We start from the raw sequence: 27,793 nt of genomic DNA on the forward strand, positions 1-27,793 counted from the left end.
TTCTAACTGCCAAGGCATATGGGGCAGTGCATCACTGCCTGCCTGCCTCTCTTTCAGCATTTCACAAGACCCAGAGGAAAGCAAGCACCAGGCCATGCATGCATAGTGGCCTGCATCAGTGTTTAGTAGTACTAGCACCAGGGTATGATAAATATGTGCATTAAATAGAGCTGAGTCCTACCTGGGATGTTTACAGACACAGGAACCAACGGCAAAAGGAGCATTTCCACACATAACCCAGACGACAAATTTGTCCTCGGCTCCAAGCTCCAGTACAGCAAAAGATGAGAGTTAATCCTAAGCGAAAGAAAATAACTAAACCATCTTCAAGCCCACGCTGAAATACGGCGCGGCTTCAAAGTGCAAGATGGAGGCAGGCTCTCAGTCCCACAACAGGTTGATCATGGAGTTCGCCAACCTGGCTTCTTTGAAAGTGAGATCGCTTGCGAACTCCAGCTTCTGGGATGCTCCAGGAATGGGCTGCACAAAGTGGAAAGCCCTCTTCTCCCCCTCCTCAACCTCAGGAGCGCAGAATGACCACAGGAGCTGCGGTGAAGAGGCCATCAGTGAGGGAACCAAGGGAATGAGACAAGAACATTTGAAGGCGGTGTAAGTGTGTAACCTTAATAGGATCTGTGTGAAGAAAATTTCTTTGGATCCTCCGGTTGTTCGGTAGCCGAATCGCAACCCTGCAGAGAAGGTCCCTGCTTCCAGTAGGTTCTTCAGGGAGAGGAGGATAATCAAGCTTGATATTTAAGCTGGGCTCATTGTCTTCCTCAGGTTCAGCTTCAGCCATGTCATCAGTAGCACCTGATTCTTCAGCAACTTCTTTGCTCCCCTCTAGGGAAGCTGCTACTGCCCGTGCTAGTTCTTCATCTTCATCCTCCACAGTTGGTTTGCCTAAAAAGAAAACAAAAAACTGTGAACATAATTCTTTTGGTAACCAGGCAAGGTAGGAAATATCTTGCAGGTAGTGAGATGATGACAGCTAGGGCAATCATTTTACCAATCCGTCAAATAAAAAAACTGTCAAGAATTATTGAATGGATAAAACTTGATTTGCTTTCCTGAAGTTTGAAAACAACAAAAGTCTAGCAAGAGCATGTGCCATCCCCAGAAACTAATATTTACATTATCGTAACTAGCCCCTATGGGAAAACTGTCCAGGAAATCATGTAGACAGGCATAAGAGAGCAGTATGATACTAGTGAAATAAAAACGACAAGCAGCCTTCTAGCTAGTTTCCCAAGAAGTGCTCCATAAATTTGAAAGGTTTGGATATTTTAACTTATATGATTGTCCATGCGTAAGATATGGTTAGGTCATATAGTATGCAAAACTGAAACTTCCTTGTCAGTATATTTTCAAACAAGAACAAAAAGTGATATAACTGCTGATTTGAAAGGGGAAAAAATCAACTCCAACCTTGTTTGGCCATAGAAGATTCCTGATCAACTTTCCTTGGGCGCTTTTGAGGTTGAGCTGCATGGTGCTCCTTTGGACCTTTATCCAGGTAAGGCAGCAAATCCTAGGTACAGTACATGATCAGATGGAATTAACAAGGCGCATCTATGTCATATTACAGCTGACAAAGTTTCCACGTAATCCTACAACCTAGAGCTACAGTGAAGTATGAGAAATGAAAGAAGGGTACAAAAATACCTCAAGCAAACGGTCTGGGTGAACCATTCCGTTCCAACCACGCATTTTTTGTCCAGTAATGGGGTCAATTAGAAGAATAGCAGGAACGGACACCAAATTGTAGTAGGTGCATACTTTTCTCCCCTCACTGGTGTCATGATACACCTATTTGAACACATTAAAACATATTAATAGAGAGCCGACAGCTGATAGTGTAAAAAGGTGAGCTATTTAACAGAGAACTTGATGGCATTATAATAAATCCTAGCGTGTCAAAACAAATGGGAGAGACTCATGGAAGCAGAAAGGTCACACCTGCCAGAAAATGAAATTTGACCGAATTAACTGCGCCACTGCTTCATTTCCCCAAGTATCTCGATTAAGCTTCAACAAAGATCGGTTCAAAAGTCAAAAGTTGAAGTGATAAATTGTAGGGCCAACATAAAGCTAGACAAGACAGCACTTACCATGTGAGAGCTAAACTCCTCTGTTGACTGCAAATTAATTAGCAGCCACTTGTCCAGACAAGAAGCCTCTAACTTTGCCTTCATTTGGAATATTTTTTTTCAGAAGCATAACAAAATATTAGTAACAGTGAAGGATTAGCTAGAGTTTCAGCTCTAAAGTAGTTTATGCGCATAAAAACAGGACAACAAATTTGAAATTAAAACAAGAGGGGTTCAAATGTCATGACAGCAAATATGGACGTTACAAGTGGGGCTCAAATGTCATGATAGCAAAACATACTCAAACAACAGTAGTATACAAAGTAATTTGACGCAAAAGAAAGAGGATGTTGGGAAATAAATATCAGTAAATTAGGAGAACGTTTAAGAAATATTGTGCATGCACAAGCATTCGTGCAACTAAAGGACCTAACAAATAAATTGTGCTTCAAGGTACTAACTGAGAATGCACAGAAACCCCTTTAGTGATAACGGCTCCACCAGTGCTATACAACAAGTCACTTTCAGTGATAAATAATAACAACAAAGCACAACCTAAAACACAAAGTTATGACATTGTTTTTTGTTGTAAGAGCCTAAGAGGAGTCGAGATGATTTCAGGAGCAATTAACCAACCACATCCAAACTAATTGCTCTATAGCTACGATGATCAAGAAGTTCACCAGCCATCACAAGGGTTTGTCTATTATATGTAGTGCAAACACCAAAATAGTGTCGATACAGTTTTAACAACATATATTGCATATGGCCATTGCAAAGACAAAAGACAAACATGGTATAAAAATATAAGATAAATGATATATAGCTTACCTTGTCAAAGGGTCCATTGAACATCAAAGAAAAAGGCGGACGGTATAAAGAAGCAAGGTTATCACGAGAACTAGAAGTAGCATTCTGATCGGAATCCCAAACAGCGGACTGTCTTGCTTCCTGTTCGAAGTTACGGAATGCAACCGTTGTACTAGGTCGAAGGCTGGAAAAAAGAAGGGCGCAAATTGTTTTACATTGATGAAACAATCAAGATGTAGCAAAGCAACAGTGATGATAATAAAAGTTCAAACACAACAATAGTCCAGAAACACAAGATGTATTAAATATTGCCACATCTAAATTCTAAAGCAAGATCACATGCGTAAGCCAAGCCATTCCAAACCAAAAGTTATGATAGCACTTGCACTGCAAAACTACATGCATTCCCAATCTAACACAAAGGAAAGAACAAATGTAGAAATAGTTTCATATCTGGATAACAAGAGGAGCAACAACTATCACTAACAAAATACTAAAATTTCCATCATCAAATATAAGCATGCACAATTTCATTGGTTATGAACTATTAAACAGACATACGAGGACCCATTTGGTATTAAAAAAACACATATAACAATTTGCTGCAAGTTGCTGCTGCTAGACGATGGATCTAACAGTAAGCATACCAAATGGGGCAATATTTGGCTAGATGACAGATTGGATGAGCACCCCAAACATGGACATCAACTAAGTTGAATCCTATTAATGGAAAGCAAAATCAGCATGAGAGTCATTATACACCAGTTGAACATTTCTGAGACCTTGTTTTGGGAACATTCATTGCTTGGTGCACTGAACGCTTAATATATGTTAACTTGGACCTACATGAAGCTGAGTCAGTTACGCTAGGAAACAGAAAGCGCCAAACTTTCATGTATCAATAAAGCATGAAAATGCAGATGAAGCACATCAATCAGTTCCATAAAAACTTAGCTCCAACCCCAAACATTGACATTCACTAAGTTAAATTATACTCTTAGCAAGCAAAATCGGTGTGACATTCATTGTACACCAATCGAATATATGTGACATTCTTAGACCTTGTTGGGAAACATTTATTGCTCAGTGCACTCTACATATTTAACGCAATATATGTGAACTTCTAATACAATAGAATGAATGCAAGGCTTCAGTCCGTTACGCTAGAGAACAGAAAGCGCCAAGCTATCATCATCTAGCAACAGAGCACGAAAATGCAAATGCAGCGCATCAATTCAGTTCCATAAGAACTTCGCTTCTGCCTGATATCAAATAATTGGTGAATAAACCTGATCCGAGGATCCAATGCTAGCATGCAAAGAGGCTGTCTGGAACACCGTTACTTACACGGACACAGGGCCGTCGCCGTAGAGAGTCTCCCGCTTCACAGGCAGCGGCGCGCGGACGTCGTCGTCCTCCCCAACCCCAAGTCCCTGCAGCATCGGATCGCCCAGTGCAGCCGCTGGGGGTGGAGCGAACCTGCAAATCGAAACCCGCTCCATGATCCACCCAAAACCAAACCCAAAATCCTGAAAACCTCGCTCCTGCCTACCTCAACGCCTCCTCCACCCCGGCTGCCGCCGCCATCGCCGCCGCGGCCGATGGGGCCGCCGGACGCGCCGCGAGGGCGGACTCGCCGTCGATGTAGAACAGCTGCAGCGCCTCCTCGAGGTGCCAGCTCGTCATCTGCGGAATGGAAACCCCAGGGATCACATCAAACTACTCGGACCGGATCGAATCGCCCAGAAGCTGAGGGAATTGGGTTTAGGGGGGCCGGGGGGCGGAAGCCGAACCTGGAGGAACTGGGTGGCAGTCTCGGGGGTCTGGCCGGCGGCGATCTCGAGGAAGGAGGAGACCAGGGCCTCCTTCTCCGCGGCCGTCGGGGGATCGCCGGCCATGGCGGCGTGGTCTCCTCGACAGGATTTTTCTTCCCCCTTTCTCCTGCGGTCTGTTGGTGAGGTAGGGTTCGGTGGGACGGCGACTGTGGGTTGGGGGGGTTGGGTGGGATGGGAATGGGAAGGAGTGGGAAGTAAGGAAAGGGAGGCGGAAACGTGCGGGATGATGAAGACGAGCCGGACGAACGGAGGAGCGCGTGCGGGTCGTGTGGCCTCGTGGGGTTTGGTCCACCAGCTTGGAGGGGAAGAAAGAGCCCAACGCCTCAGTGGGCTCGCATCATGGGCATCATGTAATGTCTCATGGGCTAGGGTGCAAATGGGCTAGGAACTGTACAGAATGGGCGCCAGTGGCGCGAACCTGGGCCGAATGCCTGCCTACTATGCGCACACTTTGCATTTTGTACTCCAGCATTCTTTCATTCTGTGATTGTGTTTTTACTGTGACATTATCTGAGATTGCGTTAATTTTGCCCACGGCACAGAGCGTACAAGCGTTTCATTGCGCAATGATGATTCTGCGCGCGCTCATCGCGAGCGCTCCTGGTGCGCGACGACACGTCCACGCGCGTGGGTCCACGCCCGCGCAAAAGCCCGTGGCGCCTGCGCATCTGTGTTCCGATTTTTTTCCCTTTTCTTTTTCTTTTTTTCCATTCAGTCATTTTCTTTTTGTCTTTCTATTTTGTACTCGTGTGGTATTGTGCATAAGTTGCCTAACAATATTTTCGCAATAGTTGTGACAAAAGATATTTACATAAATTGTATGTATTATAAAAGTTGTGCTACAAAATTATCACGTAATAAACTATCATAAAGAAGTTATACATGTAAGTTTTGTGTACAAGTTATACGTATAAGTTATCTATGTCATGACGTTGTGCTAAAAAATTATCCATAAGAAGTTTGTAATATAGAAGTTTGTAATATAAAATTATTGTTGAATTTATGTGTATAAATTATGGTATTCAAAAATAGAAAGCTACGGGAATCAAACATTCAAAAAGGGAAAGTTCGGAGAAAGGGAGGGGGCTATCGGGAATCAAGCGCCAGAGGCTCTCCCAAAGCACGCGCCGTGAGCAGCTCCCGTTTCATTGCCGCCTTCAATAACTAATCTTCATGCAAGTTCATCCAACGTTGTGCTATGCCTCTTAATTTCAATAATTTGAAAAATGGCATTATCAGCGACTGACCTGTTAGTAATACTATGGATGGCAAATTTCCGATTCTATACCTCTTAATTTCAATAATTTGAAAAATGACATTATCAGTGACTGGTCAGTAATACAATCGATGGCAAATTTCCAATTCTTGAAAATTTAATGGCATGAATCCAACTAACCCCTTAACTAATGCCCTGTTAAAAGATATGATACGATGATATGGATGTGTCACTCGATAATTAAGACCTGTTTAGTAGGGCTTTCCAACCAGCTTCTCCACCAGCTTCAAGTGAAACCTTACCAAATGGCCTTCAAGGAAACGGCTCCACCCCGAAAGCCCCGCGAAACCCGATGACTGGTGTCGATGGATGAAGCCGGAGAAATAAAAATTGGCTACCCGCGGCTCCATCCTGTCCATGGCGCTAAAGGCGCTAAACTTCCAGATTTACCCAGGGAGGCAGGGGCGAGCAGGCCAACAGGCACAGGGAAGAGTTTTCACCCGCGCTCTGTAACCATCGAATTCTTTGCAATGGACACAACATTCGTCATCAAGAGAATATGAAAACAAAAAGGGATCAAAGAAACCAGCGTCGGCTAATCCACCGTTGGTTTCCCAAGCGTATCCGTCACATGATATTCCGAAATCTGCAAGTGGGTTCTTTTTTTTCCAGACAAAACAACATGGGGCGAGGAGCGCACCTGAACTATGACATCCCGAATCACGCTGAATCACCATCAAAACGGTAGATAGTTAAATGAAGCCAAATCTGATCTTTGTGTAGAACAGACATCACGAACGTGCCACATTCCGGCACCAATGTCCTGTGATCCCAACAACCGCGGCACAGAACAACAAACGCAGACAAGGTAACGACAAAGAGAGGGGAAGAGACTAAGAGAGAAATGTATGTACCGGTGGAGAAGGCCCTGGGGAATGTGGAGATCCTGAGGTAGGCAGCGGCACGGGACACCCACAAAATCCTGGAGGAGGAGGTCATGGCTATGATCACGCGGCGGCGGAGAAGGAGTGGGAGGGGTTGCTCGCCGCTGCTTCCGCTCCATCGTTGGGTTCGTTCGGTTTGGTGGCTTCGATTCTCCTTTTTCTTTTTGCAAAATCGGGAAAATATAAAAAGGGAAGAGAGGAAGTTGGTGGGCGGTGCTTGGCCCTTGTGGCTGTGGGCCTTTTGTCTATTTTCCACCTCACGGTGGTTTCTGCAATTTTTGTCCTATGTTTTTTTTATGAATTTTTCTCCTTTACAGTAGTACTCATAAAAATGTTCATGTTACTTTAACAAAACAAAGTTCCGTTCATGTCCTGCCCGAACAAAAACTTCCGCGCTCCCCAGAAGACTACAGAGTAAGGATGGTAACGGATCGGGTTCGGTTCGGCGGTTTTGGTTTCGGGGATAGTTTTGCACCCACAAATTATCGGGTTCGGATACCCTAAAGGTTGCGGGTTCGGGGCGGATCACCATTTTCACCCGCGAAGCACCATCGGCCCCGAAACAGTAGAGCCCATTAACACTCCAAAAATATCTTATCGCCTCCTCTCATCGCCCGTCCACTCTCCCCTTCAGCCCTTCCCGACGCTTCCACTCCCGCACCACCACAGCTCCGCCGCTCCCACCCCCGCCGGTCGATGCTGCTGCCTCAGCGCCGCCCGCATCCCCACCCCTATAATACCTGCCATTTTAGTCACCAAAGTGACTTGAAAGAATTGGAAGCAATTCGCGAAGAAAAGAAAAAAAGAAATTGGCCAAAAATCAAATTCAGGTCAAATTTGACCGAAATTTGACTTTTGAATTTGAAATTCATAAACATTCAGCAAAAATATGGAATAAAGGTGTAAGGGTGATTAGAACTTGAGGATCAAGAAATTGGAACAGAATTGGTCCTAGATATCTCAAAAGAATCAAGAAAGAAAGTAAAACCGAAATGCACTATTCACCATCCGACAATAGGGATTCAAAAAAAAACAGCAGCAGAGTCTGTTTTCAAAATTGATTTCTGATGAATTTTTCAAATAAGTGAATCAGAACAACTACACCATATTAAAGTGTGGACTTTGGACTCCTAGAATTGGGTGTTGTCGATCAAGAATAATAGAGGGAGCTATTTCAAATGGAAGCCTAAAGTCAGCATCTTGTCATTGTAAATGGCATCACTGAAAATGGTTAAGTCTAAAAACAGCATCATATGGTCAACTTTGGAATGGATTTCAGAGAAATGTAGATCAAGAGGAGTAGGTGTTCTTGAGCAAAATGGAAACCTTGAAGATAGTAGAACACAATTGGGTATAAGTTGGATTACAAGGAAAGGATTTGGATCACTGAACTCAATCACAAAGTGAGATAAATAGCACTGTCAGATAACTGACGAACTGAACTTGAGTTCAGTGAAATTGAGTTGAAGCAGAAAGGAAAATTCGAAATTCACTGTGCTCGGATGTTTATCTCGGGGTAGAGCCAAAATAAAAGTTGAAGGGTTCAAGTTTATCTACAACTTTGGTTAAGACACTTGGGGACCGTCGAATTTGGAATCGGTCGTGGTGGAGCTCTGAAGTTTCGGGCGTCAGAAGAAAAAGGGGGGGAACAATGACACAGCAGGCAGGACGTGTCGCCGCCGCCGTCGTCGGTCGCTCGCCAGCGCAATAGCTACGCCACCTCTTCACCACGCAAGCCTACAAGTAGACCACGGTGGCAACCATGCGCGCGGTGAAAGCTTGAATAACTACCGCTCCCGCGCCGCCGTTTCTACCGCTGCCTTTTTACCGCCGCCATCTCCTCTGTCCAAGCCGCCGCCGCCGAGCAAAATACTCCCACCACACCGCCGCTCCCGTCGATTCCCTCCATCCACACCTCCACCCACACCCCACCAGCAACCCTAGCAGCTTGTTGCCCAGCTTCTCCGCCGGCACGCCTTAAACCGCCGCCGTTTCTGTCCGCCGTCGCCGCACCTCCCGCTCACGGTGAGCACCCCCTTGCGCTTGTTCTCTTCCTTCTTGGGTAGTCTTAGGCAGGTCCTTAGGATACTAGGATGGTGTAGCAGTAGTCGTTGGGGTAGTTTGCGCCGTTGTCGTGCGTAGCCGCGACCGGCCGTGGGTGCCGCCGCCCGCCGCCGTGGAGGGAGTGGCTCCGGCCATCTCCCGAGGAGCTGTTGCCACGTGCGGGTGCGTGAAGGCACGGAGGTGCTGTCCTGACCTAGTCCCGCCGCCGGTAGGGCGCCGGCCGGCAAGCCGCGCCGCCCCCTGTCGCGCGCGAGTTTTGGCGGGAGGAAGAAGAAGGCGCTGGAGCCTTGGGCCCGCGCGTCAGTGGGGAAGAAAGGGAGAAGGAGTCGGCCGGCCGGACGCAGAGGCCAGTTGGGCCGCGGCCTTAAAGGCCCAAGAGCACGCGCGGTTAACCGAAGAGAGAAAAAGGGCCGGAGGCCCAGGAGGAAAGACAGGCCGCGCTCGCGAGGAAAAAGAAAAAGAAAAGTGGGCCGTTGGGCCGTCACCGGTAGAAAGAAAAGAAGAGAGGAGGAGAATCGGCCCAGTAAGGCCCGGCCGGGGGAGAAGTAGGCCGGCGGGTAAAAGGAATAGGAGGAGGGGTGGGTCCCCGCCACGGGCCCAGTGCAAGTGAGAGGGGGGTTAGAGTCGAGCCGCGTGAGAAAAGTGAGTTTTTCGGGGAAAATTAGATTTCCTTTATAGAATAATTAGTTTAAATCCGAATTTCACCATTTAAATCACAGAAATTTCTAGGAGCGTCCAAAATTAGTGAAACCAATTTTGTTAGGCTTGTTTTATTTTCCTTTATGCATTAAAATTTTTATACCCTAAGAAAATAATAAAAGTTTAGGTATTTATTTAATGCCTTTCTTTTAAGGTAATTAAATAAATACTTAATCTTTATAAAATGCATAAAATATGGAATAACATTTTCATAATCACAAATTATTCTTAACTCATAGGAAATTAGGTTTTCAAGTTAGAAAATAATTATAATTTTTTTTCTAAAAATAAAAGGAAGGCCTTAAGTAAGGTTAGGTAAGAAAATAAAAATTGTGTGCTAATCTTTTTGGGTTTTTGTGTGTTAGCTTGCAACTTTATCATGATAAATTGTATAGTCCTTGTTGGCTTGCAACTTTATCATGAAGGAAAGTTGTATGGTCTTTTATTCAAAAATTTGCATTCCTAACCCCTGCATATGTTGTGCTATAGACCCCGAAGCACCAGAAGGAGATTACTTGGAATTTTCAGAAGGATTGCCGGAGTTTGAAGATGTCTTTGAATTGGTCCCCTGCGAGGTCAACCCGTCGGACAGTACTAACTTTTTAAGCGAACAAGGCAAGCCCCGGTGCATTACACCTATTATTTTGAAGTCAATACTTCATGTGTCCTTTATTCAGCTATTTGCTATATGTATGCACTAAGTCTAGGAGTTGCTTGAAACCTATTCTTGTGCGTGATCATACCTTGTTTTAAGGACATCTTTGCCACTTGTTCAAACCTTAGTAGATATCCCAAGTCTAGAAATGCTTAGTTGCTTAAATGCTTGGTTTACCAACCTTAGGAAATACTTTGAGTCATACATGTTATTTATGGGAAGATGACTTGGAAAGTGAAAAGCGGACAAAAGCTAGGGATGTAGTTCTGTCTGCTAGATTAATTTGGTTAAGGCTCGATTCGTTGTCTTAACCTTTGATCAAGTGATAAGCATCTGATCGCTTACTGGGTATGGGACCAGTAAAGCCTAGTAGGTTAGTAAACTCTCTGATCGGGAATACTTCGTAACCGCGCTTGACGTGCTGGAGATTGGTAGGGGCGTAGCCTGAAACTCACATGGTGATCGGGCCAGACGTGGGGGCCCATGTGGGGGTGCGTCCCTGGGTCCGGGTAGTCTTATTCCCAATCATTGATTTTGCTAATCGAAAGGTGTACGACCTGGACAGTCGTATATAACTGGTGATTGGGGTACTCTCCTGCAGGATGTAATTGATCCGGATCGCCGCAATTCTCAGTTATGAATGCACTTGATCACTGTTGAGCATCGTAGTATAAATTCATGAATGACATATTCTTCTGATAATGTTTGATGTATGACTTAATATCTATTGTTGTGTTTACTTTCTTCTCATCATCTAGAATGGTTAGGTAATGACTTAACCCAAATAAAAGATAAAACTAAGGCATCACTTGTAGTAAGCTTTTCGGCAAAAATGTATCAGCCAAGTACACCAAAAAGCTATCATGTACTTCCAAGAAAAGCTATTATATTGGTTAGTCGGGTAAGACTTGCTGAGTACCCCGTACTCAGGGCTATCCCTTGTGGCTATCTTTCAGAAGTACCGCAGGAGTCTACCGAGGAGGAAGCCCCGAAGACTTAGGGTATTGTTATGAGTCTCACAATACCCTTAAGAAGAAATTTTAAAATGCTCATCTCCACCTGAACCGTTATGTTTTAAGTCTTAGAACTCCGTCTAACACTGCACTATTAAGTTTGCTTCAAACTAAGTCTTGTAATAACTCGTACCTATTGTATGTATGTAAAAATGTAATATTTGTTGATGCTATCCCATCGCGAATACTATCCTGATGTATGGCTATGAGACACGACGTGGATCTTTCGAGGAGTCCTAGGGACACTCGACGGACGACCGGACTTATACTGTTTTAAGTGCGTTTCGGATAATTGCTGCGTCGGCAGCAATTAGGCGCATTTAAACCAGTTTAAGTTGGACGGTTCCGCCACAACCCCCCTCCCCTTCGTCTCCCTCTCCCTCTCCCCCGCGTGACCGCGCACCGGGAGGCCCAAACCGCCGCCGCCTCCGCGCATTCACCCGGTCACCCGCACCCCACCTGATCCAAATCCACCCGTCGGCCACCGCCCGATCCTCTTGCCTCCAGCCTTCCTCCGCCCAAGCCAACAACGCCACCGCCTTCCCCACACATCGCCACACCTCCCCTGCCGCTTCTTCAGCCGCCGCCGCCGCCGCCAGAGTGCAATCAGCAGCAACCGCCACCGCTGCATGCCGCCGGCGTGCGTGGCCAAGGAGCCCTGAGCCGCCTCCGGCGAAGCCGCCGCCACCGGTAGGTGCGCGCGGACCCGGCGAGGTCGCAGCGCCCTACGTCCCCCGACGGACGTTGCCCCAGCCGCCGGAATCGGTCGGCCACCGAGCTCCTCTGCTCTGCTTTGCGTCGTCCTGAACCTAACCAGGGGGCAGGTTTCGGGTTTTGGATAATCCGTCGGGTTTCAGGGATTCGCGGGTTTTGATTTCAGGGATGGATTTTCACCGAATTGGTGTTCGGGGCGGATTTCGGTTTCAGATCAGGTTTCGGTTTTTGTGCCCAGAGACTCCATCCGATCCGAATCCGACCTGTTGCCATCCTTACTACAACTACAGAGAACAGAGTGATCATGGACGAAAATGCAAATGGAGACTTTGTACTTTTACCGCATTCTCTCTGCAGGCTGCAGCTAAATTGGGACGCTGTTAAGGCAGGCTTCACGGGTTGGAGTTGGATGGTTTAGATGGAGGCGCATCGGAGTGCGTATACAGTCGCCAAAGAACAAATCCTCTTTGAGACTGTGACTCTGATCAGACTCCAGACCAGCGGCTGGGTTGGTGGCCGATGCAGACCACAAAACAGCAGCAGCAGTTGGTGAGGGGATCTTTTTAACATCCTACCATAACGGGATCTCAAATTGCCAACGCCCACTCCCAATTGCAAAAAGAATGCATCGGATTTGAACAGCACCATTGCTCTTGTCCTGGTCCTTCCAGAACTGCAGCAAATGATTTCTGAATCCCGTATGAGCGTGTTTCCTGTCAACCATTTGGTTCATGGATCCCTGCAAAAAAAGACAAAAAGGACACATAGAATCACACGCTCCTTCCGTCCTAAAATACTACTCCCTTCCATCCTAAAATCTTACATAATTTTTACTATGCACCTAAATATAGTGTATGACTAGATACATAGTAATATCTATGAACTTAGAGAAGTCAAAACAACCTATAATTTAGAACGGAGGAAGTATTTATTTTAGCTTTTCAACATATATGCACCTTGATATGTATTTAGATATAGTATATATCTAAATGCATATTAAAAATTATGTACTAAAAAAAGTCAAAACGAATATTAATTTAGGATGGAGAGAGTAACAAGCAGTTAGAACATCCTGGGCACAAGCTGCAACGGTAGTACTTAACTGTCCACATAGATTGCTGCTTGCCGTGAAAATAAGGGGGTGTTTGGTTCCACGAACTAAAGTTTAATCCCTATCGCATCGAATGTTTATATACTAATTAGAAGTATTAAATATAGACTAATTACAAAACTAATTGCACAGATGGAGGCTAATTCGCGAGACGAATCTATTAAGCCTAATTAATTCATGATTAGCATATATACTACTGTAGCACACATTGTCAAATCATGAAGTAATTAGACTTAATAGATTCATCTCACGAATTAGCTTCCATCATTTATAATTAGCTTATGTGTAGTCCTCTTAATTAGTATCTAAACATTCGATATGATAATAACTACTTTAATCCGTGAAACTAAACACCCCTAAGGGGGCGTTTGGTTCCCTCTGCTTATTTTTAAGCAAGTGTCACATGAGTGGTCCACTGACCTGCCATGCAAATAATATTTTTTTTCAGATTGCAGTCTTCAATCTTTATCTTGTGCAAATAAATGGACTCCTCTTTCCTTTTCATGAAAGTGCAGCTGCACGTAGCTTGTTGTAGCCGGAGGGGTGCGGATTTCGGCCACTGTATCACTTTTCATTCCTTTTCTATTTCTGCTCCGCGCAGCCATCTTTTCTTTTCTTGGGCTCATTTCCTTTCAAGGACGTCTTCAAATCCCACACAAACTGCGTCGCGGCCCTTCTTGACCCTATTATTCTTATCCCACCGCAGCAGCTTTTTTCTTTTCTTGTGCTCTTTTTTCCTTCCAATGACGCCTTCAAATCCCACCACACAAAACCGCGTCGCGACCCATTAAAAACAGAACGGACCTAGCTAGTAGCGGCCTGGCCCAATGCTTCTTGTCCACCGCCGCAGCCATTTTTTTTTTCTCGTGCTCTTTTTTCCTTTCAAGGACGCCTTCAAATCCCCACACCGGTCACCACACATAAAGCGCGTCGCGGCTCATTACAAACAGGACGGAGACGGACCTGTAGCTAGTAGCGGCCCGGTCTCTCTGCGCGGGCGGGCAGCCGACAAGAAACCGCGAGGCCTTTTTCGGGCCCGGTCTTTTCCTTTCAAGGCCGCCTTCAAATCCCCCACCGCACAAACGCGTCGCTGCCCATAAATAAAGGATGGGCCTAGCTAGTCTCTGCGGGCGGGCTGCCATAACCCGACCAGGTCCGTTTTTTAAAAAAAACTGACAACGCGGCAGAGCTGTTTGGGCTCGAGGCCTTTCGGCCGCCCACTCCACTTTGCGGCCCACAAAAATCGCGTCACGGCCCCAAACAAAATGAAGAAGGCCTGCGGTCTGCTCGAGTTTTAACCACAGCCCAGCTATCCGTCGGGGGAGTGGACGGACAGCCGGCTTGCCGAGTCAGAGCGGCAGCCAACCAAACCATTGGCGTCGGGCTCCGGCGGTGGGGGCGACTTCTCCGTGGTCATGCTGGGCTCCGACTTCGCGACCGACGCCGGAGCCGCGCTCGGCCCTCCTCACCCCCGCCGACAGCGAGGAGTTGCACGATTGCCTCCCCAACCTCTCCGAGGCCGGCGCCTGCTTCTTCGACCTAGAGGACCTGCAGTTCTTTTCTTCCTTTCTCAAAGTTTCTCCAGCCGGGACCGATGGCCAAAATCAAAAAGCGAGCGGCAGCTTGGAGCTCGTGCCCGTTCGGTAAAAAAAAAGTTTCTCCAGCCTAGGTTTCATAATACATTAACATGGCAATCAACTTTTTTGCTACTTATACAAATGCACAATTTTTTTTTGGGTGAAAAACACCGATGCACAGCCTTCGATATCAGGGCGACAATTGCCTCGAACTCTGCTTGCTGTCACTCTGTTGCGATTCCTGGAAAAGAAGTTTAAGCTCGGACTAATACAGCGTCCAACCCAGTCGCAGTCAATCGTCATCGTTGCAGGCATGTGCATCAGATATACTGGAGCAAGAGGGCGTGTAATTGCCTTGTGCCATAGCTCGCACATGGATTGGCAAATGGCAATCGGAATCCGCCGTTGATGTTCCCTGCGCCGCCGGCGTACATTCATGGCATTGGCACCGACCCTGCCCTGAAGCAGGGCATGCTTAGAACCCCAACCCCCAAACTGAAGCTTGGCCGCGCCCCACCGTCGCCATGCTCTGGGTCGCCTCTCTCTTCCTCCTCGCCGCGTGGACGCACACCCGTCGTCGAGCCGTCGATCCCCTCTATTGACCAACTCCCTCGGTCCCTCCTTCCACGCGACACCGGGCGCCCACTGTTCCGCCCGCTCTCCGTCGCCAACATCCTACATCCCCATCTTCTCGCTACACCACGGCGCGTTCGGCCTACGCGGACGAGCAAGCGGCGGTAGCACTAGCGCTACTCGACCATCCGCGGCGCGCTCGGCCTACCGCGAGTGATAGTGCTACGGCGGCGCGAGCGCCCATGGTAACATTCTGGGCTTCTAGCAGAGACGGAAGGCCGCGGCGGCCGGCGGTGAAGGGCCGGAGGATAGGGAGAGACCAACCGCCGAACCAGGGGTACTTTGCAAAAAAAAATATTCAAAATAGGGGGCTATATGCATATAATTGGATCGCGATATTTAATCATGATCCAAATTAGGGGGTATATGTAAATAATAGGGATCTATATGCATATAATCGGATCGCGACTATTAATCGCGATCCAAGGGGGTTATATGCAAAATCTTGAGTATACTTTTGCAAATATTCCTGCCGGCGACATGGCAAGAGCTCGCGCCGCCGCCGCCGACCTCCGCTAGCCCCGTCGGCCGCGGATAAGCATGAAGCTCGGCGAGGCGACGCCCGTGGATGCCGGTGTCTTCGCTCGTACTCGTCCCGCAAGAACTGAGAGATTCCGCGCCCTCTCGTCATCCCGCCGCGCTCTTCTCCGGCCTCGCCGCCGCTATCCGGCGAGCGCTACGGTCTTGCGAATCGGAGCTAGTGTTTCTTCGAGTCGTCAAGAATCATGAAGCCTCGTTACCTGATTTCGCTCGCCCTCAAGCGTGTGGGTGTTCCAGCCAAGATCATGCTGACCAGTCAGCTTAATTCCATGGCCGATCGGCGTCTTCAGGAGCCAGGATATGTTGACGGGGAGGAGGCAAAGGTTTATCCTCTTATGGTGCTTTCAACTAAAAACCACGGCCAATGACAGCTGGGCAGGCATCATGATGGAAGCGTTCAGCATGGATCTCTGACAAAAACAGAAGCAACAAACTGATGCTCTCCACCTCACCTGAATGGACCATACAACTAGAAAAGATCGCGTTCTACAGTTACAAATCGCAATTCAGATGGAACAAATCTTTTGTTCTTTTGGATTTCCTCAAGGTAAGTGTTTATATTTGTATCACGATCTGCAGTATCGATAATTAACAGAGCTAGTTGTATCACCAAGAATTGGTTCATGAAGTACAAGCCCGGACAGCCGAACAATCTGAGAGTTCTCTTCTGCATTTGCTGAAAGAAATGTTCAGGCCTTTTATCTTCACATCCCAACGACGTCTAATTCGGCAGTAAGCCTTTCTGTTACTATGGCTAGTGCAAAGGCATTAGACCAGAGTAGCAGAGCAACAAGCGTGTCCCCTGAAACTCTGCAGCTCTGCTTGCTGTTACTTTTCTGCTTGCCTTGCAGTTCCTGAAAATTGTTTCAATTTGGACCAAGTCATTTGCACGTTTGTTTCCATCCATTCCCATGTCCATCACTCAATACAGATGTTGTGGACTCCTTTGAGAAGAAGTTCCTGCGCAGGAAGAAAGCCGTCCAGGCTTCTACTTTAGATATATTTGTTTGAGTTTGTTAGGTCGGATTAGATTAGCCGGCTAGATAATAGGAAATTAGTTGGGCTCAGGCCTTTATGTATCTGCCTCACGGCAGGGGGAGAGATTAGGCAGTAGTTTATATCTAATCTCAGAGCCTCTCAAGGAAAGGGCGAGTTAGCTGTAAACATACCTGCCATTGCTATGTAGATTGAATAAACAGGACGTATCAACTCTAGTATCAGCCTGTTCCTTCCTGCGACCTCGCCTTCCTGCGCCCTCAACCTTCATCCGCCGCCTGCGTCACCAAACCCATCGCTCCACAGCAACAATGGGTGATGAACTCATCACCCAGGTGGTTTTCGACGAGGCCATCGAGAGGATGATCTCCAACATGAACGATATCAGCAAGAAGTTGGACGTGGAGCGGGCAGCGTCCGCCAGGAGCAAGGCCACCTATCCACATCCATCAGCAATGTGCAGACGCAAGTCCTGGAGAAACAGGGCCGGTTCGATTCATCCTCCTCCTCGTTTGGCGCCAACGGCAAGCAGCCTCACCCGCCGTCGTCGGTCCACAAGCTCTGTTTCCCAAGTATGACAGCACCGAAGATCCCCTCGGCTGGCTGCACAAGTGCGAGCAATTCTTCCACTCGCAAGGAACCCTGGAGGACCAGAAGGTCTGGACGGCGTCCTTCTACCTGGAGGCCGCGGCGGGCTAGTGGTACTACCGCTGGAGAATGACCGCAGCGTACTTGAGTGGCCGGCGTTCATGGACGGCATCAACAAGCGCTTTGGTCCTCCATTGTTAGCTGTAAACATACCTGCCATTGCTATATAGATTGAATAAACAGGCCGTATCAAGCATGCGTTGCAATTACAAACACTGAATGACACGAACAGAGGGGGCTAGAGGGGAAATGCCAATGAGCCAATGTCCATCAGCTCGTTCTGTGGTTCGGAGTGGTACTTGTTATGAACTACTCTATTTAAAATATTTTGCTCTTCCCTGCATTTCATAAATAATTGTAGAATTATGGAACATATCTTTACTTGGTCGTGAGGCGATGTGATACTAATTCCTTCACTGAACTTGGCTTGGAAACAGTAGCCTAAGATGTTAGAGGGAACCGAAAGAAGTTCTTACGGACGTGTGTCTTTTAATCTTTTGCTCCTATATCTGAACAGGTAAGAGGCTTAAGCATTCAACTGACTTCAACCTGATTTTGATTTTTCATCTAATAAAAATAGATTTAGTTTGCAATGGGAAAGTACATTTAGAAGAGTTTTGGCCAGCGGTATTGGTTCAGTTTGTTAGCTAGCTTGGTTAACCCTTTCAGAAGAAAAAAAAATCATTTGTTTGCTTCGTTCCCCTCTTGTTCTCAACTTCTGCGTCTTGTTGTATCAGACCTGCAGCAATTCTTTTCTTCCTTTTACAAGGTTTCTCCGGGCTGGGCTTCGTACGAACATCATGAGATCGGGCAGTCAGCTTTTTCCTACTTTTTATACAAAATGCACAATTATGGGGGGAACATAAAATGCACAATCTTTTGCGGGGAAAAGCAGTCAAACACCGATACCCAACCTTCGAGATCAGGACGGGTAGTGTGTTATTTGACATTCTCCTTGCAGCCACTTTGCTGTTGAGAAACCTTTCCGCTCGGACGATGTCAGTTGATCATTTTAATTTGCATCCGATCCTGTCGAGATCAATCATCATCGTTGCATATTTTGCAGCCCAGTGCATCAGATAAAACTGGAGCAAGAGCGTGCAAGTGCCATGTGCCAACCCGCGGTTGATATTCCCTGCGCTGGCCGGCGTACACGCATGGCGTACCTGAAGCAGGGCAGGCGCGCCGTCGCCTCTTTCTTCCTCCTTGCCACCCGGCGTCGTCCCCCTCTTTCTGATCAAGTCCGGCGACATCTCCTGGTTGCGCCACCCGGAGGCGAGGTCAAGCGCTGTCGCCGATTGATTTAGAAATGCAAGAAGACATGCGTATCTGCTGACACTCTTGTCATCTGGAGACTGTGGCTCTCATGCATGGACAAGACAGTCTGGCCGGCGATTGGAATGCGGAACGAAGATAGAAAGACGAAGATAGAAGACTTCTCTTCACCATCTGTTCGGGGGCTCCTATACATATTGTGAAAGATGCGTAAGAGATATAAATGTAAAGCCCACGAAAGCCCATTATAGCACAACAACGCATGACTACCAAAAACCTAACAAATTTAACTTAAAAAATGTTGGACCAACATTTCTTGAAAAAAAAGTTGCACCAACATTTTAAAAAAATTGATCCAACATTTTTTCAACCTTCTTCTGCGGCTCCGGTGGCCGGTGGCGAGCCCGCGCGGGGGCTGGCCGGCCGGCGGCACCCAAGTGCGCGCGGCAGCGGCGCGGTGGCGACGGCGTGTGCAGGGGAGGGAGGGAGTGGAGGCTAAGGTTTAGTTTGATGTAGATCTAACGCATCTCATTCGTAGCACGAATCTTAAACATTGGAAGGTAACTTAAAAAAATCTTATGAAAGGTGGATAGGATTTCCGCTATCTATCCTCCCTATTATTCAATAGCCAAGGTGCGAGCAGATGTGGGCACGAGGTGCTTAAGGCATCGGAGGCCCAAAGGGAGGCCCGGATCGAGCATGATGCGTGCAAAGGGCCCAAGTCCCATTTGCCCTCGTGCAGACGCTTTCTTCTTCCTTCTCGTGTCGGCTTCATCACCGATGCTCAGGGCTCGGGGACTCTAGCCATTGGAGGGGGCGCAGCTAGCAGCAGCGTGTCTGCAGGGCTTCTAGCTAGGATGGAAGGCAACGACGACCAGCAGTGAAGAGCCGGAGGATAAGGGAGAGACCGACTGCCGCCGAACCAGAGGTACTTTTGAAATAAATATTCAGATTAGGGGTTTATTTGCATATAATTGATCGCGATTATTATTCGCAATCCAAATTAGGGGGTTATATGTAAATAGTAGAGGTATATTTGCATATAGTGGGATCGTGACCATTAATAGCGATCCAAAATAAGGGGGTTAATTGTAAAATGTTGAGGGTACTTTTGCAAATATTCCTGCCGGCGACAAGGCAGGAGCTCGCGCCGCCGCCACCGACCACCGCTAGCTCCGTCGGCCGCGGCTAAGCATGCAGCTTGGCGAGGCGAAGCCCGCGGACAGCGGTGGCTGCGCTTGTAGTCGCACAGCAAGAACTGAGAGCTTCCGTGCTCTCTCGTCATCCCGCCGCGCTCTTCTCCGACCTCGCCGGCGAGCTCTCCGGTCTTGCGAACCAGATCTGGCGTTTCTTCGATTCTTCAAGAATCATGAAACATTGTTACCTGATTGCGCCCTCGCCCTCGAGCGTGCGGGTGTGCCGGCCATGGATCACGGTGACCAGTCAGCTTAATTCCCTGGCCGATCCGCGCCTTCAAGACATGGGGCAAGCTATGCTTCCGTGGTGGCAGCCAGGAGATGTTGACGGGGAGGAAGCCAAGAGGTGGTCAGAGAGTCTGATGGCGCCGTCGCCTAGAAACCCCCACTTCGCCTGATTGGACCATACAATTGGGGGGGGGGGGGGGGGGGGGGGGGGGGGGGGAAAACGGGTTTCCGTTTCAGAAATTGCAATTTGAATGTAATTGTTATTTTGTTGTTTTTTATTTCTTTAAGCGAAATGTTGATGCTTTTATCACGATCTGCAGCATGGATAATTAACTAAGATAGTTGTGTCACCGAGATTTGGTTCATGAAGTACAAGTCTGGACAGGCGAACAATCCGAGAGTTCTCTTCTGCATTTGCTGAAAGAAATGTTCATGTCTTTTATCTTCACACCCGAACTGCGTCTAATTGGGCAGTAAGCCTTTTGTTAATAAGGCTCTCCACCTGGCAACTGTGAGGCACTTGAAGAAAAGTTAATAGTAGCTGATGGTTATATGAACAATTTTCTAGAGTACTACTAACAGTATGGCATCTGTGTTAACACCCGAAGGCTTGTGTTTGTATATTATCTAAAAAAAAAGCTCCGGAAACTTGATTCTCATCTGAAAATCTGAAGCGTTCTATGCTGCCTGCCGGGCCGGCCCTGTTTTAGAAACTCTCTGCCGGCGGTCTCATAGCCCACAAATTGTTAGGCCGGATGAGCTTTCGGGTCAGGGCTGCAACATGGCATGTTTGGTAGGTTGAACCAGGACATGTGGTTGTATCACACGGTTCTCAAAGTACTACAGAGGCTGCACCATGTGGAATGCCAAAATCGGTCATTCCATGCGATGCAGGCTCGGAGGGATGCTCGCGAGCTGGTAGCGTGACCCTCGGTCTTCCTCACGCACGAGGTGGAAGAGGAACCAGAGGAAGGGGCAAGACGTCCTGTCGCCGGCGCGACGCCGTCCTCTCGCCGCAGTGATGTCGTCCCACCGCCGCCGCAATGCCACCGCCACGGGGGTGAAGAAGGGGTCGAGGATGCGTAGCGACCGGTGGTTCTTCTCCGACTCCGACTCAATGTGGTTCTGGTGCATGGATGGTGCGGTGTCGAAGCGCGCGAGGAGCGGTGGTGGTGGCCATGTCCGTGGTGGTGGAGGAGGTGGGCGTGGGTCCCCGACGCACTGTGGTGGTTGTGGGAGGTGGCGGCTACGGTGAATAGGAGCATGGAGGCGAAGAGGGAGACGGGGAGGTGGGGTAACTGTACCTTGGCCCGTGGCTAAGGTATATATATCAATTCATCCAGCCTAGCAAACATTATCTCAGCCCAACTAGCATCATAAGCTACAGATTTGCTAATCAACATTCTGCATCCCATGAGCCTAGCTGGGCTGACTCGGGCTTGTTCGCGGGCCTGGCTGAGGCAGTCGGCTGCCAAACGCGCCCGAATGGAAGGCGCCGGCTCCATCCCCATCCTCCAGCAGCACCGGCCAACGACGACGACGACCGTGTCAGGCCAAGGCCAGGCCAGGCCACACCGCCTGATCCGCAACCGACCTCGCACCTGCCTTATCTGTCAGTAGATTGGGCGCTCCTTTCCTTTCCTCCCTGTCGTCCGTTGGCTCCACAACCGCTGGAGAGGACACAGCTCAACTGCAAGCACACGTACCAGAAAATCGAAGCATGAACTCTACCAAGCTGTTCTTCTTCTGCGTAAATTACATCCATGGATCCCTGCCTGCAAAATGCAAATGCAGCCACATCTACATTTGCTGTTTACCGAACCGTCCCCTCGCATCGCCCAGATCCGTCGCAACACAAAGTCACAAAACAACGCATCACGTGTGCACATGAACACGGCACGGGCGCCATGAAGCCGTCCCACGCCCCCCGCCGGGACGCGACAGACGGTTGACATGTCACGCTCACCCCCCACACACAAGCGTCCACTGCCAGTGCGTGCCACTCGCTCACGAAGTCACAGGCGCGCGGACACGGATCGGCGATTCGGCGTCTGGCGTGGCGCACGGCAATCATCGGCCAGCGAAGGGGAGGAGGACACGGGCGAGCAGTGATGATGGCTGACGAGAGAGAGATGGAGCCGAGCGAGGAGCCCCGATCCGAAGCGCCCGGACATGCATCCACGCACAGAGGCCGCCATCCCGATCCCGTGCCAAGAGTACGAGACATATGCGTGCCGCGTGCGCCCCCACTCCTCCGTTGGCGGCTGGGCCCCGACTCGTGTCGTGCCCGTCCCGCGCCAGGAGCGCATAAAAACGAAGCGGCCGCAGCGACGGCCGCGCTCGCTCTCGCTCGCTTCCCTGTCTGTGGCTGGCTGCTCGCCTCCGTTCCCGCTGCTCCCTCGCTTTCCCGCCTCGCCTCTCTGCTCGCTGCGGGGCACGGGCAACGACAGTGACATCCCCTCCTACCTCTGCCTCTCGCGCGTGCAGTTGAGGGCCGCTCAGCAGCGCGGCGTGCGCGGACACGGCAGCGGCAGTTACTCCCTCCCTCCCTCCCTCTGCTTCTGCTCGGGCGGGTCCAATTCAATGCGCTCCTGCACAACGGAAGCGGGGAGCTCTTCCGCCATTGGCTCGAGCCGCGCCATTCAATGCCCCCCCTCTTGACTGAGAAACCTCCCCTCCTTTAACCCCCCGCCTCGTGTCACTGTTACTCGTACGTGCTTGTGCACGCCGGTTTCAGTACACGACCGCTGCGCTGCGTGTCGCTCACACGCGAGAGGAGAGGGGGATTGATTCATTAGCCATTCATGGAGTTTCTCTGCTGAGCTCCTTCAGTCTTTCCTTCCGGTTTCCGCCGGGCATTTCTTTCTGGGTTCTTCCTGGTTGGTTCCTCGGTGGAAGAAAGATGAACTACCTCAGGAGCCGGAGCCTGAAGCGGCTCCTGTCCCTCGGCCGCCGGAGCAACGCCGAGGAGTCCGCCGAGGAGTGCGCCGAAATCGCCGACCCGCCGCCGCCGTACAAGCCCACCTGGCGATGCTTCTCCTACGACGAGCTCCACCAGGCTACCGATGGCTTCCACCAAGGTACAGTGAAGACAAAACCATGGCCTCTGTCCTGATGCCATTCATGCTGCTGCCGCGTTCAGAGTAGTAGTAATTTGCTTTGGCATTGCCGCAGACAACATGGTGGGGAAGGGCGGGTACGGCGAGGTGTACCGCGGCGTCCTCGACGGCGGGCGCGCCGTCGCCGTGAAGCGCCTGGCGCCGACGGCCGCGGCGGACGAGAAGAAGGAGAAGGACTTCCTGACGGAGCTGGGCACGGTGGGCCACGTCCGCCACCCCAACGTGTCCGCGCTCCTGGGATGCTGCGTCGACCGCGGCCTCCACCTCGTCTTCGAGTTCTCCACCCGGGGCTCCGTCTCCGCCAACCTCCACGGCAAGTCGTCGTCCGCTCGCTGCTTCATTAGCATTGCCGCATTGCCCAATGGTGTAAGAGTGAGCTTACGATTGGGAATTTGGAATCGCAGACCTGAAGCTGCCGGTGATGTCGTGGAAGCAGCGGCACGGGATCGCCGTCGGCACGGCGCGGGGGCTCCGGTACCTCCACAAGGGCTGCGCGCGCCGGATCATCCACCGCGACATCAAGGCGTCCAACATCCTCCTCACCGCCGACTACGAGCCTCAGGTGCGGCACTCTGCTCGCTCGTCCTCTGCTTTCGTGGCCTTGTCCGTCGATGCCATGGCTAACTCCGTCCGCGTCTCTCTGACGACGCGCAGATTTCGGACTTCGGCCTCGCCCGGTGGCTGCCGTCGGAGTGGACGCACCACGCCATCGCGCCCATCGAGGGCACGTTCGGGTGAGCCAAGCTTTTCTTTCACGTACTGTGCCCCGTTTCCTTGGACTTTGTGAGACCGTGGTTGGCGACGACGCTGACACGATGGACGACGTCGCGGCTTCGTTCTGTACGTGGTTGACAGGTGCCTGGCGCCGGAGTACTTCACGCACGGCATCGTGGACGAGAAGACGGACGTGTTCGCCTTCGGCGTCTTCCTCCTCGAGCTCATCTCCGGGCGCAAGCCGGTGGACGGCTCCCACAAGAGCCTCATCGCGTGGGTGAGCTACCATTACCAACCAGTTCACAGCAACCGCCTGGCTCCTCTGCCACCGCCGCCGACGGCCGTCTAATTTTGGGTTGGAAACGTGTGCAGGCCAAGCCTTACCTGAGCGACGGCGTCGTGCAAGGGCTCGTGGACCCGCGGCTCGGCGACGGCTACGACGCCGGGCAGCTGAGGCGGCTCATGTTCGTCGCGTCGCTCTGCGTCAGGGCCGCCGCGGCGTGGCGCCCCACCATGACACAGGTGCGTACGGAAACAGACAACTTTCTCTGCACATGATGTGTCCTCAGTGCAAGCCTACGCTACGCACATGTCAGAATTCACCAAGTTCAATTTAGAATTCAAAAAAAAAAGAAGCAAAAGCCCACTGTAATATTTCGTTTCAAAAAGAAAAAAAAGTACTTCCGTTCCAAATTATAGGTTATTTTAGCTTTTCTAAATTCATAGATATTATTATACATCTAGATACAGTGTATGTCTATATGCATAATAATATCCATGAATCTAGAAAAGTCAAAACGACCTACGGAGGGAGTAAAGAAAAATTGTAATCTACTGCATCAGTGCAGACAGTAGCTTTCGACAGTGGGTGACCTAATTCTGCTAGAGTGTACAAAGACCTGGTAGCTTTGGAATGTTAGGGTGGGTCTGACTGACAGATCATAGCATCCCGGTCGTTACAACGCCTCGGCCAGCACCAAGAAAATCTCCAAGCATCATCTCCTTTTTCTCGTCCTCTAAAGATCAAAATCTCCAACCATCATCTCATCTCCTTTTTCTCGTCTTTTGAAAAATCAAATTGTCCAACCATCATCACAGAGGACAAAAGTCAGGGACATCTTTAATTCCCGGCCCATTTGGCGGTCTAATCGATTTGTTGCTTGTTCCGCTAAACCCAACAATAGAACTCTCTGGGTTTGAGCAAAGGACAATGATACCATTGCACTGAAATTGGTAACAGCTTTAGGTTTCTTCAAGTGGAGTGTTAATCATGCAACAGAAAAAGATCAATAATACATCCTTTTTAAATAGAATTTTGTGGCCTAGATTTTCATAGGAGTTTTCCCCTCACTTTAGCAAAACCGAAGTGCGTACGGTTAGGTCCAACAGCTCTATCATAGTACTACCATATATAATCGGATGAACAACGGCAGTAGAGAAGAGGTTAACAGCTGGTGCAGAAAATGTTCCAAGTATGTGGTCTCAGAAACACCACTGTTTTTCATAGCATGAATTGGAAGTAATCCAATCAGATGAGGTAATGGTTCAGTCATTAGTTTATCATGCATGTCTGGTGCTAGGTAGCTATCTCACTTGGGCACAATTCTGCGTAGTCTGTTTGGGCTTATTAAACCAGATTATCCATATATGCTTCGTCTAACCAGACATTTGAGAGCAGCCTAAATACTAGCATCACATATTAGTAGTATATCTGTATCATCCACTTGGCTGCTACGGTTGTTAAATACTGCCACGGTGTGCCGTCTGCCGTGTCTGTTGTGACAGCACGCCTTGCTTCTTGTTTAGCACACTGGCATCTACCGACCAGTTGGCAAGTAACACTGCACCCAACCTGATTGCATAGAGCTTGTCTTCATCTATCACAGTGTGGTGGTGAGATCTCAATTTTTAATGTGGAGCTAACTGAATCTGCTCCACTAGGATCCCCCACAGTGTACTAGTGTATTGTGTGTGGGCGCTCACGCACTGATAATGTACAGTACAATACAGAAGCATAGCCATCCACTTATGGATGGGGGAAATCATATGCATATATCAACTGAGTTGAACTTATGGGAAGGTGGCTTGAACACATCATCAGTACATATCTCGGTATTGACCTTGTTTTCCATGTTCCTAAAATTATTTCTTAAAAGTTCAAATTAGACCTCAAACTTATGAATCATATAAAAAGCATTTTGTGTTTTCTGCATGAGGATCAGAATGAGATTGGCTGAGAAATGAATAGTAGGAGTAGGACATAGGAACCCTACTATACTTTACTAGAAACTTTAGAAGCAGACAAGGGTTTGGTCACATCTGAAGCATGGCCGGTTTCTTGGTTGTGGAATGGGGCATAGGATGCTCTGTTGCCTCCTACCTTCTCCCCTACCCTTTCTTTCTCTCCATTTGATTTGATTCACGGGAAGAGGTGAAGTGTGGGGGACACAGGACAGCTCAAGAACACAAACCTTGGGGCAAACGTACAAAACATGCCACCCCAACAACTATATAAAAGACCAAGTCTACCCTAATCAAAGTTTAATCATGCATTACTTTATTCATAATTCATTGTGCCATCGGCGCATAAACAATCTCCCTACTGAACACTGGTACGCTCGTTGCAACTATCAGATGGATGCTTTGTTTCAGAAGCTGGCTATAGACAGTGTCTTAGCAGTGCCCTGTGTATGATTGAGCTGTTCAATGTAACTTATCCAAGTTGAATGAATTATCTCCAAAACCCTACTCACTGTCATTTTTCTAGCAATAAAACGTGCAGTATTTTCAGTGCTTCGTTCTAGGGCTTGCCTTTTCTTTTAAAAACGATTAAGTGTAAAAATCCAATGTACTGTATCACTGTATGCCTGTATCACTAGCTTGCTGCAATTGTCAGAGGTTACTCATGGACCGGTCAATTGCAGTGCCAGCGCTCTTTATTAATTTGCAACTGTGAGTACTTAACTGACTGGATTCACATGGCCATGGCCCATGGGCAGGTTCTGGAGTTATTAGAGTCCGGTGAGATTTCTCAGGATCAATGGCAGATGCCCGAGAAGGAGGAGCAAGACGAGCTGTGGGAATTCGACGATCTCGACGATTTCGAGGAAGACGACGACGACGACTATGACAACTACGACGATGAATCGGATTCCCCCTCGATCTCCTCGTCGGCGTGCAGCATCCACCCCAATGATTAACCCCAAAATATTTGCATCTGTCAGTAGATTAATCGAGCGGGTATGATCCTTGCGATTATACCAGTCTGTACATACACCACTCCTAGAGAATAGCAATCTTGAAAAAAAAAACCCAAAAAAAGAGAAGAAGATTCAGGCCCATGGTTTTCAGTTTTGGTGTCGCCATCGCAGCAGGAATCTTCCCCTTAATAAGCCGTCTCAAACTCCAGCAGCCGATCTGATCAGCGTCTGACAGTGACGGGTGCGTGGCTGCGTGCTGGTTTCTGCCCAAATCAGTTGACAGTTTGGCATGCCGGGGCAGGGCCGCGCGTTCCCAACAAATCCGAAACTGTCGTTGGTTCGCGGTTTTCTGTGGGCGAGTTTATGGATGATGCAGAGAGCCCTGAGCTGCAGCAGCAGTTTGGCTACGAGCTGGCTTGCATCCACATGCTCGGCAGGCATGTCAGGTGGGTTACGGCTGGGAACCCGTTGGTTAGCATGCTCAAGTGCAGTTGGGGCGGGCCCCTACTGCTCCGCTGT

The 27,793-nt window shown here is 48.8% G+C and overlaps 2 protein-coding genes across 2 annotated transcripts; one reads left to right on the forward strand and one right to left on the reverse strand.

The window, feature by feature from the left end:
- Positions 1–143: 143 nt before the first annotated feature.
- Positions 144–4,918, reverse strand: LOC101754683 (plant UBX domain-containing protein 7). Its single transcript, XM_004960069.3, has 10 exons — positions 4,691–4,918; positions 4,450–4,583; positions 4,245–4,376; positions 2,919–3,081; positions 2,109–2,186; positions 1,957–2,025; positions 1,663–1,806; positions 1,426–1,528; positions 623–900; positions 144–546 (listed from the first exon to the last, which is right to left on the reverse strand). The coding sequence occupies exons 1-10, from the start codon at positions 4,793–4,795 to the stop codon at positions 382–384; spliced, it is 1,371 nt and encodes a 456-aa protein (XP_004960126.1). The 5' UTR covers positions 4,796–4,918; the 3' UTR covers positions 144–381.
- A 17,740-nt stretch (positions 4,919–22,658) lies between these two features.
- LOC101755096 (probable receptor-like serine/threonine-protein kinase At5g57670) lies at positions 22,659–27,424 on the forward strand. The gene is made up of 7 exons (XM_004960070.3): positions 22,659–23,321; positions 23,416–23,673; positions 23,765–23,922; positions 24,015–24,094; positions 24,216–24,351; positions 24,447–24,596; positions 27,074–27,424. Exons 1-7 carry the CDS (start codon positions 23,144–23,146, stop codon positions 27,272–27,274), a joined length of 1,161 nt encoding a protein of 386 aa, XP_004960127.1. The 5' UTR covers positions 22,659–23,143; the 3' UTR covers positions 27,275–27,424.
- Positions 27,425–27,793: the final 369 nt, after the last annotated feature.

Source organism: Setaria italica, chromosome III (assembly GCF_000263155.2).
Source record: "Setaria italica strain Yugu1 chromosome III, Setaria_italica_v2.0, whole genome shotgun sequence".
Classification (NCBI taxonomy): domain Eukaryota; kingdom Viridiplantae; phylum Streptophyta; class Magnoliopsida; order Poales; family Poaceae; genus Setaria; species Setaria italica.